The 12353-nt window shown below is 62.5% G+C and overlaps 1 protein-coding gene across 3 annotated transcripts; it reads left to right on the top strand.

Annotated features, from left to right (window-relative positions):
* The first annotated feature begins 2234 nt into the window (after positions 1 to 2234).
* On the top strand, positions 2235 to 11908 carry TINAGL1 (tubulointerstitial nephritis antigen like 1). 3 transcript variants are annotated; one of them, XM_002720641.5, is made up of 12 exons: positions 2235 to 2374; positions 2799 to 3122; positions 4042 to 4105; positions 7573 to 7665; positions 7867 to 7981; positions 9052 to 9175; positions 9261 to 9411; positions 9521 to 9710; positions 9823 to 9868; positions 10063 to 10186; positions 10926 to 10971; positions 11059 to 11908. In XM_002720641.5, the coding sequence occupies exons 2-12, from the start codon at positions 2813 to 2815 to the stop codon at positions 11197 to 11199; spliced, it is 1404 nt and encodes a 467-aa protein (XP_002720687.3). In that variant the 5' UTR covers positions 2235 to 2374; positions 2799 to 2812; the 3' UTR covers positions 11200 to 11908. The 3 variants fall into 3 exon arrangements, with proteins under 3 accessions (XP_002720687.3, XP_051688003.2, XP_069934966.1); XM_051832043.2 differs by lacking the exon at positions 2235 to 2374 and adding an exon at positions 2488 to 2506; XM_070078865.1 differs by lacking the exons at positions 2235 to 2374; positions 2799 to 3122 and adding an exon at positions 3339 to 3491.
* Positions 11909 to 12353: the final 445 nt, after the last annotated feature.

Genomic DNA, 12353 nt, shown 5'->3' with positions numbered 1-12353 from the left:
GCTCCAGCGAGAGGAAGGGAGGCCTGGGCCTCTGCTGTGCTGGGTGTCCTTAGGCTGCCACTGCCTCTTTCTGGCCTTATCTCCCCCATAGAGAGAAGAGATGGCAGAGGACCTCTAGGAAGCACCTGGGTACAGACGAGAAACTGAGGCTCAGAGCCAGGCGGCACTGCGCAGGCCTCAGCGAGGGAGCACGGAGTCACCACGGTGACCGAGGTCCCCGTCTGGGGAAGGCCGAGGGTTCCAGGCTCGAGCCTGGCTGGTGGCTCCCCACCTGCTGTTCTGCTCCAGGCTATTAGACAGCTCCTGCCCAGGACAAGACAAAGATGGAGGCTGAGTCACCAGGAGGGAGGGGTCATGGAAAAGGAAAGTGGGGTGTCCGGCACCCAGCCCTGCCCTTTTCCTCTCCTCCTTGGCCAAGGAAACCAGTGAGTCACGGGATTCCACCGGGGTGGGCTCAGCGCCCGGCTCTGCGATGACAGGGATGCTCTTGGCTCTGCTCTCGTCCCCTGCTCTGTGTCCCTGCCTCCTACACACTGACAGACAGACAAGGACAGGCAGACAGCCAAAACCTCCATCAGACACAAGCAGGCACCACACAGACACACAGCACCTAGCAGACCCCTGGACACAGGGACAGCCGTGCGGCTCCAACCAACACACAGACAGCCCAAAGCCAACAGAGACAGCACCCAGACAGACAGACACACACACACACACACAGACAAAAGGACAGACAAGCAGACAGACACACAAGGACACAGAAAGAGGGAGGGGGTCACGGGAAAGAAAAGGGGGGAGAACGGCACCCCCAGCAGACCCAGATGCACAGGCACACCGCAGAGACAGGGTGCAGGCAGGTAGACACAGCCCACCCCCGCAGACACAGCTCCACAGACACACACAGTACAGTCGTCGTCTGCAGGGGGTGGACCACGTCTCCCTGGGCCAGCCCCCACCCCCAGAGCCTTGAAGCTGACCGTGAGCACCAGGCCTATGGGCATGAGGGCTCTGTCGGCAGCCTCCACTCCTGCCCAAGGGATAGCCTTGCCGTGGGCTGAGTGGAGGTTAGACCTGAAAGGGACTTCCCAAGTGGGAGGGGGCTGGGCGTTGGGAGGCAGGGAGTGGGGCGTGGGGAGGCAAGCAGGCTGCTTCTGCTGTGGGGCCTGGGGCGAGCCTGCTGCTCTGAGGCTCAGTGCCCTGTCGAGAGGGAGCAGACGGGCAGATCCGTGTGTTGGTGCCAATGCAGAGGCCTCAGGGCGTTACTTTTTGGGGACTCACCCCCGGTTCCCCCTGGCAGCGGGGAGCCCAGGCACAAGCGTCCCGTTGTCCTGGTCGCTCTCTGCTCCTGCAGAGGTTGGCCAGCTGAGGGGAGGGTCAGGGAGCGGGCAAAGGGAATCCCCCACATGCAGGGCAGGCCTGGGGACCCCGGGGGGCCGTCCGGGTGTGTGGCTCTCATCCGCCTGGGAGATCCGCTGGCCCCTGGCCCAGCCTGTTGGAAGGCACATTGCGCAATGACGGGGAGGTAAAAGGTGACAGCAGGCAGGCCTTGGTGGGACAGAGGCCTCATTGTTGGGGCCCAGGCCAGCCTGGGCAAAGGGAGGGTTTGTTCCCCGGGGCAGGAAGGGGGGCTCTGCAGGGGGCACCAGCTGGCAGGGCTCTGGTCTCTGCACCCTCCGAGGGAGACAGGTGCTAAGCAGGATGCCCTTTGCTTCGACATTGGGGGCGGCGCTGGGCGAGGTGCCCGGAGCAGCCCGGGGTCGTGGGGTGCAGAGGCCGCCCCCCACACCACGCCCACCTCCGGCCCAAGCTGCCCCGGGGCGCCTGCAGGTTCCCCAGCCATCCTCCTCGGGATTCCAGTCATTCCTAGGAGCTGAGGCAGCCACGCTGGACGCCCGAGGACCGGGGGGGGGGGGGGGGGGGGGGGGGCTGTGACCCGGGGCGCGCGCGCGGGGGTCCCATCGAGGCTTAGTCCTTGCCCCTTCTCCCATGCACACACACACACCTTCCCTTTATTTCCCAAACCCAGGATCGCGGCTGCTCCGTTTCCCTTCCCCAAAAGCGTCCCTCAGCCCCAAGGAAGTCCTTCTTGGTGTCCGACCACACGCCTTTCTGCTTAAGTGGCAGTTCCGCCGCCTGCGGCTTCCGCCACAGGTCTCCCCTCGCCCCTGCCCCACCCGCGTCCTAGCTGGGTGACTCCAGGTGCGAACGTGCCGGCCCCTCCCTCGCGCGGCGGCTGGGGCGGGCGCGGCGGGCGGCCGGGGCGGTACAAAAAGCGGTCCCGCCCCCGCTCCTCACTTGACTTTGTGTCGGGCAGTCGGCGGGCCGGAGGCGGAGGCGCGCGGGTAACCCGGGCCCAGCCCACACCCCTCGCCAGGTAGGGCCGCTCCCCTGCTCGTAGGGCAGAGGGTGGAGGCAGAGAAGGAGCAGACAGGTGGCGGGGCCGGGCCGAGGGACGGAGACAGAGGGGACACAGCAGCAGAAGAGGACAGCAGAGGGGGACCTGGGGGTACAGAGTCAAAGGCAGGGTGGAGGCTGATGGAAGTGTAGGTGCTGGGCAAGGAGCCACAGCCGCCAGCTCCACATCTTTGAATGGCCCCAGGCAGTCAGGGAGGGGCCCTGTGTCTTGGCCCTACAGTTCCTCTGCCCATGTGCCACCTGGGGACTCAGGGGCCAGGGTCTCCAGTCCTGCTGGACACCTTGGACTCACAGTTCAGGAAGCCAGAGGATCAGCACCTAGCCTGGGGTGATGGGGAGCGTGCAACACATGGCCTCTGACCCTTAACCTCTGCCCTCCCTAGGCCCAGGAGGCGCCATGTGGCTGCGTCCACGGGGGCTGCTGCTGTTGCTGCTGCTGGCTGGCCAGGTGGCTCTGGGTGCCCGGCGGGGTCGTTGGCGCAGGGAGCTGGCACCAGGTCTGCACCTGCGGGGCATCCGGGACGCTGGCGGCAGCTACTGCCAGAAGCAGGACCTGTGCTGCCGCGGCCGCGCCGATGACTGCGCCCTGCCCTACCTGGGCGCCACCTGTTACTGCGACCTCTTCTGCAACCGCACCGTCTCCGACTGCTGCCCTGACTTCTGGGACTTCTGCCTCGGCGTGCCGCCTCCTTTCCCTCCCATCCAAGGTGAGCACGGGCATGGCCAGGAGGGCGCGTTGCTTGGTGGACCCTAGCCTCAGGGCGGCTCAGGGGCGAGGCCGATGCGGTGACGTTCCCAGGGAAGGCTTTGTTGGCCAATCTGGCAAGTCCTCCGGTGGTCTAACTGGACTCTTCCCAGCAAGGCTGGAAGAGAAACTCCTTAATTGGGATTCTGAGTGGGCCCAGAGACAGGCATCCGCCCTTGCTCCATTCCTGCCGGACATGGAAGGTGTGCCCCGCCTGCTGACTCAGCCTCGGGCTGATAAAGCACACAGGGGTTGGTCAGGGTCATCGGAGCCACTCTTCAGCCTTGGCTTAGGATTCTGTGCCTGTGAGATGGCTGCTCGTACCTGGCAGGTGGGTCCAAGCTACTCCTGCCTTCAGCTCTCCCCACCATCCTTTTCTATGCACCTGCCTGTCCCACAGGAGAATCCTCTGAATTCCTTCTCAGGGTTCCATGGGTCTTGGGGCTAGGAGATAGAGTCCCTGAGTTGTTATCCCAAAGTGCTGAGCTGTCTTAGGGTAGCTGCTTGCCTTCTCTGGCCTTCAGCTTCCCCAGCCCCCTTCCACTCCCCATCTCCCAGCCCCAGTTCATTTCAATGGCAAAGGATCCCAGGAATGTTGTGGCTGGCATCCAAGTGAAGCGAAAGGGATTCAAGTTGGAGTTGGTGAAGAACTTCCCAAGTAGCAGTAGGCATGTGACCCTGCAGCAGATGCTTAAAGTTGCAGGGTGGCTTTGGTTCTAGAGAGGGCTGGTGTGCATGTGTGTGTGTGTGTGTGTGTGTGTGAGAGAGAGAGAGAGAGAGAGAGCCTGGGGTGACCTTGGGGAGGGCCAGCATCTGACCTCTGAGAACCTGGCCATCTCTGGCCCTGGTTCCATTCCTCACTTCCCCTTCCCTCCCACCAGGATGTATGCATGGGGGCCGTGTCTATCCTGTCCTGGGGACGTACTGGGACAACTGTAACCGCTGGTGAGTGTTTGGGGCTGGGGTGGGGGGCTGTCCTTGCGGGCTGGGCGGCCAGCACACTCGGTTCAAATCCTGAACCTGCCAGTCATTTGCTGGGGACAAAGTCCTTCCCTTCTCCGGCCCTGGGGTCCTCATCTGGAATCTCACGGGAGCTTTAACAGCAGCCGTGGCGATGGGCACGGCAGCCCTCTAACCACATTCCCCAGGGGCGGTCAGCTGGGGCTGCCTGGCCCGGCAGCCACCCCTGAGCCGGGAGTCCCTCCCCACCCCTCCGGGCTCAGGCTGGGCCACTGCCCCTCCCAGCTGTTCTTGCTGTCACGGGAGCCAGGAAGGAAACCTCTGGCTGCAGCATCTGCGGCCCCAGGCCGGATAGGGTCAGGGACAGCTGGGCTGGTGGCCAAAGGCGCCCGGTACAGGGCCTTCCCTAGAATGCGGCCCCTCCCCACCGTTCCCGGCAGGAGGGTGCCCCCCTCTCAATCTGGGATGGGAAGTGGAGCCGGCTGGGGTCGGAAACCTGAGCGCTTTACTGGAAATAACAAGAACTCGGCACCCACCCCACCCCCCAAGCCTCTGCCGGGGACGGCGGGGCCCCAGGGAGAAGGCACAGGGACCTCGTGGTTTCCATTGCCTCACTGGGGTGAGAGGTGCCTGGGTCAGAGCGAGAGCGGCAGGGCGGGTGTGCATGCGTGCAGCTCAGCGGGCGCCTGTGTGTGTGTGTGTGTGTGTGCGCGCGTGTGCGCACGCGCGTGCGTGCAGAAAGCGCACAACTGCACGTTCCTTGGGTCCTGACCAGGCACCTCTGGACCTTGAGGGGTTAACACTCCCACTCCAGTGCCTGAGCCCTGGCCTCCCAGGCCCCTCTGGAATGCTGGGACTTGCTGCCACCAGCCGAGTCTAGACCTGCTCGGGCAGCCCCGGGGCCAAGCGGACAGGGGCCAAAAACCTCTGAAGAACCGAGCCCCTTCCTGGGGGACAGGTCCCGCGGCTGTGTTATCTGGGCGTGGGCGTGGGGAGTGTGTGCGGACTGGCTGGGGGGCGCAAGCCCTCCAGGGTGCTTCCCGAGGGTCTGGCGGGTGCCAGCCAGCGAGCCTCCCCCCACCCCCCACCCCCACCACTCCTGGGCCCTCCCAGAAAGTGCGCAAGCAGCTCCAGGGCTGGAGCGCCCAGCCATACTGGGGCTTGGCTCCCCTCGAGACTCCTTAAAAGGCCACACTGGAGGCGGGAGCCCCTGGCCGGGCTGGAAGGAGGCAGCTTAGCGGATTGTAATTGCAGTTAGGAGCTTGTAAAAGTATCACAGGACCCCTTCGGTCACACCTAGCTGTTAAAGATCTATTGGACACCAGTACAGGCACCAAGCTTGGGGGAGGAGGAGGTGCAGGGAGAATTTAACAGACACAGCCCTTGTCCCACTGGGCACAGGACTGGAAGGGGGAAAGCAATGGATTGATCATTACAGGGGTAGGAGGGGAAGGGACCATCATGGGCTGAGGGAGACACATCCCTGAGAGCCAAGGGAGATGAGTAGAACCAAGGCCTGGGTGGGGAGGGGATGGCCAGGAAGGCCCAGCGGGAGGTGGGATCCATCCATTTCAGCAGGAGCTGGGCGAGGGGTGAGAGGTCCTGTGGGGTCAGCCTAGGGTTTTGTATTTTGTTCAGAGTGACCTGGGATGCCACTCAGGGACTTCCACTGTTCAAAGATCTCTCTGGCTTTAGAGGAGGTGGGCCATGGATTGGGTGGTCGGGCACACAGAGGTAGGGGCTTGATTAGGAAGCCATTGTCCTGGGCCAGGTGGGAGGTGAAGAGGGACTGGCACCGGGTGAGCAGTGGAGGGAGGGAGACAGATGGACAGGTGGGCAGTGGAAGGTGGGAGGCAGACGGGCAGGTGGGCAGTGGAGAGTGGGAGGAAGATGGACAGGTGGGCAGTGGAGGGTGGGAGGGAGGTGGACAGGTGGGCAGTGGAGGGTGGGAGGCAGATGGGCAGGTGGGCAGTGGAGGGAGGGAGGCAGGTGGGCAGTGGAGGGAGGGAAGCAGGTGGATGCACCGTCCCCAGGAGCTGCTGATGCCGGGGAGGGGGAGGAAGCATCACACCACTGTTCTGATTTGATTGTGGGTGGCTCTTAGGGGGAGCAGCCTGGAGGAAGGCAGCCTGGCACATTTTAAGTTTGAGGCAACTTTGCACTTCCAGGGTGTCCAAAGATCAACTGGACTTGAGTCCGAAGCTCAAGAGAAGGGGGTGGGCCTGGGGTTCCTGCAAGGAGAGCTCACAGCGGATTCCAGGACTCTGAGCGCCTCCAGTGGCCCAGACTCCTTGCTGCATGGGTCACGTCTTCTCCGCCCTGGAAAGTGGTGCTGTTACTCCCACCCCATTTGACAGACAAGGACACTGGGCAGGAGAAAATTCAAATCCCTTTCCCAAGGTGACTGTGGGCAGGACTGGAACCCAGGATTCGAATTCCAGAACCAATAGTCACCACTTCCTTGCACTGCCTCCGTCAGGGCTTGAAAGTATCAAAGGACACCTGCCCTTGAGGCACTGGAAGTCCTGGAGGGAACACGTCAGACTGGGGGATGACAGCTGGGAAAAAAATACAACGGGGATGCGGGACAGGAAGTATGGAAGACGTTGAATTTTAAGACAGGGCAGCCAGAGGCGGCCTGCCTCGGCAGGTGACGTTTGAAGGACTTGGAAGAAAGGAGAGAGCCGTGAGCATGTGGGAGGAACAGCAGCTCCGAGGCCCTGGGATAGGCGAAAGGAGTGCAAGGCTGGTGGGGTCAGTCCAAAGGACAGTCCAGCTGCAGGAGGGGTCAGCGGGGCGGCAGGAACTGTTGCTGTCACCCTGCGAGGGGAAGCCAGGGGGAACGGTGATATGACTGAAGTGCAGCAGGTGACCCTGCCAGCTGCATTAAAAATATTCCAAGGGGTGGGGAGTGACGCAGGCCAGTCAGGCCAGACGCAGGCAGAACAATAAGGAGGTGGCCTCCGTCATCCGGGGGAAAGGTGAGTGCGCCACAGCGGCTGGCGAATGAGAGGCAGGGAAGTCTTTAAGGCCAGCCGGATCTGCAAAAGAGACAGGGGTGGCCCCGAGCTTTGAGCCTGAGCTCCGGGAAAGGTGAGTTGGCATTTTTTGAGGACCAGGAGTAAGGGACATCAGGCATTCATTCTGTTTTGGGGTGTAAATTTGGCCTGTTGTTGGGCACCCAGAACTGATATTGGGTAGCAGTGAGATCCATGGCAGAGATCAGGATGACGCAGAGCCAAACTTGAGAAGGGTGAACTTGAACTTGACATTTAAAGCCACTGGTCTGGATGAGATCCTTTAGGGATCCTCCCGTGGTCACTGGTACAGAGTCCCAGGCTCATGTCGACCTCCAAGGCTCTATCCCTTCAAAGGGTCCCTATCCCACCCACTCCACTACTCACCCTTTCCTTCCCTCTTTTTTTTTTTTTTTTTTTTTTTTTTTTTGCCAGCACCTGCCAGGAGAAGGGGCGGTGGGAGTGTGACCAGGAGCCGTGCCTGGTAGACCCAGACATGATCAATGCCATCAACCAGGGCAACTACGGGTAAGAGGCCCTGGAATCACCCTAGCAAGTGCACACACGTGCATGTACACACATACATGTACACACGTGCACACACGCACGCCCTGCCACTCTGATTCTTGAGCGCACTTAGCCACTGCACAGCTCTCCCCCCGACATGCGCATGCCCCCAGAGCCCCAGCCCAGAAGGGGGTGTAAGTCCTTCCCATGCCCCTCCTTCAGGTGGCAGGCTGGGAACCACAGCGCCTTCTGGGGCATGACCTTGGAGGAGGGCATTCGCTACCGCCTGGGCACCAACCGCCCCCCTTCGTCCGTCATGAACATGAATGAGATTTATGTAAGTCCATCTTTGCCCACAACCCTGCCACATGCCCCCGAGAACACAGGTTCCCAGGGACACTAGCACCCTGCGTCCTGCTCCTCTGAGGGCCTGGACATACCACCTATCAGTAGGCTGTGTGTCCCTGGGAAAGTCACTCCCCTGTTCTGGGCTTTTGCTTCCTGCCTGTAATAGGATGTGCTGTGCTGGCAGAACTCAGATTCTGAGTTTTGTGGCTCCAACAGCGGCCCTTTCTGGCCCCTTTAGCCTGGGAAAAATGCTGTTGGTCCCAGTACAGCTGGGTCAGGGCCCAAGGGGCCGAGGGGTCACCTTGGTATTTTGGGAAGGGAGGCACAGACACTCTTCCAGCTCTGGCTGGACAGCAACAATTCAAAGAAGCAAATGCTGGCTCAGGGGGATCCCAAGGGAGGAGGGGGCTTGTCTCTTCCCAGGGATCCTCTGGGGGGAGTGGGGAAGAAACGGGAACCAGACCCAAAGAGAAAGGGTACGGAAGGGGGCTTCACTGAGCAGGCCTGGACTGGGGCGTGCGCCAGGGGACCTGCCTGTCAGCCACAGGCAGGGGGAGCAGAGTTGCCAGGAGGGGTCATCCCACAGAGGGACATCAGCCCAAGGCGAGGGGGACCAGGCCCTGCCCCTGCCCTCGCTATCCCGGGCCTCTGGCTATTTTCTACCTCCTGCTGTTTGCCTTGGCAGCCTGCCCAGTCACGGGACCCTGCCGCTCCTTCCCTCCCTGTCCTTTGCGGCCTGAAGGCCATAGCCCTGGTGGGAAGAAGGGTGTGGCAGATCAGAAGGTGCGGAAGAAAGACGCAGGGTTGAGAGCCGGGGAAGCTGGTCTGGCTACTTCCTGCTTCCTGGCCTCATGTGCTCCATCCATACAATGGGACTAGTCACCCACAACCTGATACCTGGGGCGGGCACTAAATGGGGCTTGGCTCTTCCACTCAAGTCCATGTTGGAGGGTGCTAGGGCCCTGATCCAACTGCAGAAGGCTCTGGACTCTCAGTGGCCCTCCAAGGGCAGCAGTCCCTGAGAGGCAGGGGGCACGGAGGGCAATCTTTGTCTTGCAGACGGGGCTGGGCTCTGGCGAGGTGCTGCCCACGGCCTTCGAGGCCTCTGAGAAGTGGCCCAACCTGATCCACGAGCCTCTGGACCAGGGCAACTGTGCGGGCTCCTGGGCCTTCTCCACGGCAGGTAAGGCGAAGGGCAGGAGCTGGCCTGGTGGGAGACGGACACCTGGCCTGAGCCCGCTCACGGCGCCTCTGCCTCCTCCCACCAGCCGTGGCGTCTGATCGCGTCTCAATCCATTCGCTGGGACACATGACACCTGTCCTGTCACCCCAGAACCTGCTGTCCTGTGACACGCACCACCAGCAGGGCTGCCGCGGTGGGCGTCTCGACGGTGCCTGGTGGTTCCTGCGACGCCGAGGGTACGCACTCTGGGGGTGTGGGCAGAGAAGTGGGCAGGGCGCCCTGTGGGCGGGGCCTGGGCCATGCTGCCCCGCATCATGACCCTGTGCCCTCCTGCTGCCTCCCCAGGGTTGTGTCTGACCACTGCTACCCGTTCTCGGGCCACGAGCAGGACGAGGCTGGCCCTGCCCCGCCCTGCATGATGCACAGCCGGGCTATGGGTCGGGGCAAGCGCCAGGCCACTGCCCGCTGCCCCAATAGCCATGTCCACGCCAATGACATCTACCAAGTCACTCCTGCCTACCGCCTCGGCTCCAACGTAAGTGCGCACGCTGGTGAGGGGGCAGAGGCAGGAGAGGGAGTTGGGGGTTAGCCCAAGGCTGGAGCCGCCCCCTGATGGATGCCCTCCTTCCCCAACCCCTGGCTTCCAGGAGAAAGAGATCATGAAAGAGCTTCTGGAGAACGGCCCTGTGCAAGGTAGAGGCCCCTCATCCAGCCCTGGCTCCGGAAGCAGCCAGGTGTCTGTAAAGCACCAAGCCGAGTGTCCACTGGGGCTGGGAGCAGTGAGGCTACGTCCACTCCCCTTGGCAGCACCTGGAGGGGGCACCTGGCAGGGGCACCTGTGCCTGCACTGGGGGCTGAAGGGGTCCTGCTTTGCCCTCTGCCTACAGCCCTCATGGAGGTGCACGAGGACTTCTTCCTGTACCAGGGCGGCATCTACAGCCACACGCCCGTGAGCCTTGAGAGGCCGGAGCGCTATCGCCGGCATGGGACCCACTCGGTCAAGATCACAGGGTGAGGGGCTCGTGCGCAGAGTGGGGCTGGGGGCTCTGGAGTCTGCTTGAATCCTTTGCAAAGCCAGGAATGCTCCCTACCACCCCCACCCCACCCCACCCCACCCCTGTTTAAAAAGGAAGAAACTGAGAGGTTTCTCGGAGGTCATCAAAGAATGGTTCCTTCCTGGCACGCTGGGGTGAAATGACCCCAGTGAGACACAGCTCAGCAGTCTAGAATCGCTCAGCCCCCAGCACCAGCCCTGCTGACTCCGAGTGACCACTGGGGCCTGTGATGTTGGAGTCCCTGGTTTCAGCGACATTGGTGAAACGTCCAGCCAAGGACGTGGACTCAGCAGTGGGCATCTGGGACCTCCGCGGTCCCCACACATCCGCTGAGTCCCTCCCTTCCCGTCCCCAGCACCCGCCCCTCCCCGGTCCCCAGGTGAGGGAGCACAGGCAGATGGGTGAGGTCCTACGGACCCTTCCCACGATGGGGGTCCCTGGACGACGCAGGCCCAAGCTCCCTCCTCCCCTCGCTCTCCCTTTGTCCCCTCCGTGCCTTCACCCCACGCCACTCTTGGGGCTGCACTCAGAGCTGTGGAAAGGGAGGGAGGTGCAGACAGATACAGAGACCAAGTCACAGCCAAGCTTGGGGTGCATCCAAGCTTCCAAAGGCAGAAGGGGCCCGAGTTGGGTGGCACCAGGGATGCAGCCCCTGGGAGCAGGTGGATCAGTGCCCGGCCCTGCTCTGCCCACAGGTGGGGCGAGGAGACCCTGCCTGACGGAAGGACCCTCAAGTACTGGGTGAGTCCCTCAGGGCAGTGTGCCCGAGCCCCTGTCTCCCACCCCCGCCCCCCTTTCCCCTCCTCATAGGCTCCTCCTCTTTCCCAGACGGCGGCCAACTCCTGGGGCCCCGCCTGGGGCGAGCGAGGCCACTTCCGCATCCTGCGGGGCACCAACGAGTGTGACATCGAGAGCTTCGTGCTGGGCGTCTGGGGCCGCGTGGGCATGGAGGACATGGGTCATCACTGAGGCTGTGGGCACTAGGCCAGGCCTGGCCCCAGGGTCCCAGGCAAGAGCAGCCAGTGGGGGAGCCCCCCAGGGCAGGGGACAGCCGCTCCCCGCCCCCACCCCGTGCCCGATGGAGCCAGGGGCGCAGGCGGGCGCCAGGGCTTTAATCCCCACGGGTTCCGCTGACGCAGCGCCCAGCCTGGGAGCCGCGGGCAGGCAAGGCTGGCGGAGCCCCCAGACCTCCCAGTGGGGACGGGGCAGGACCTGGCTGGGGAGCAGCTGGGCCTGCAGATCCCAGGGCCCTGGCTTCCTCACCCAAGACCACCCAAGCCAGGACACCCACCCCCAAGTCTTCAGCCCCACTACCCCACTCCACCCTGTATTCTTATTCTTCAAAGATATTTATTTTTCTTTTCACTGTTTTAAAGTAAAACCAAAGTGTTGGGGCTGGCGATGTGGCACAGTGGGTTAACACACTGCCTGCAACTCATATGAGTGCCGGTTCAAGTCCCAGCTGTTCCACTTCCGGTCCCGCTCCTTGCTTATGTGCAGGGACAGCAACAGAGGATAACCCAGGTGCTTGGGCCCCTGCCATCTACGTGGGGGACCCTGATGGAGTTCTAGACTCCTGGCTTCAGTCTGGCCCAGCCCTGGCCATTGCAGCCACTTTGGGGGTCTCTCTCTGTAACTCTGCCTTTCAAATAAATAAATAAATCTTTTTTTAAAAAAACCCAAGTGTTGGTAACTACAGTGCCTTGGAACCTCCGAGAGTGGTAGGCTGGGCCAGCAGCGGGGTGGCACAGGGTTAGACAGCAGAAAGGACTGCCCGAGGCGCTGCTGGCTGGCAGGGTGGGTGGCCGAGAAATCGCAGCCTCCACTGAGCCTGAACTGTCTGCCTGGGGCATTGACCCACTTGGAGGTGGGGCCTGAGTGGCATGGCTTTTGGCCTCTTGAGAATAGGAGCCGTGGGAACCGCCTCTCAGACGCTGAGTCAGCGCTGCCTGGAGGAGCAGCCCAGCCCACCAATCAGCAGAACGGGAGCCAGTGCCCAGCAGGCAAGGGGGCCAGCTCCACAGTCCGGAGCCTCTGTCTCTGCACATCAGCCTCTCCAAGCCACCCAGGCACGGGGCCCCCTGTGCTTCCCCTGCCCTGAATCAACCCTCCGGCTCTCCCCA

This window comes from Oryctolagus cuniculus, chromosome 7, assembly GCF_964237555.1.
Source record: "Oryctolagus cuniculus chromosome 7, mOryCun1.1, whole genome shotgun sequence".
NCBI classification, from domain to species: Eukaryota; Metazoa; Chordata; class Mammalia; order Lagomorpha; family Leporidae; genus Oryctolagus; species Oryctolagus cuniculus.
Note: the sequence above shows the minus strand (reverse complement) of the source record. Positions and strands in the feature narration are given on the sequence as shown.

Coding starts and splice junctions, on each gene's coding strand:
- TINAGL1 (XM_002720641.5), top strand. CDS start 2,813: ATGTGGCTGCGTCCACGGGGGCTGCTGCTGTTGCTGCTGCTGGCTGGC. Junction 9,869..10,062: donor GGAGAACGGCCCTGTGCAAG/GTAGAGGCCCCT, acceptor CTCTGCCTACAG/CCCTCATGGAGGTGCACGAG. Junction 10,187..10,925: donor CACTCGGTCAAGATCACAGG/GTGAGGGGCTCG, acceptor CTCTGCCCACAG/GTGGGGCGAGGAGACCCTGC.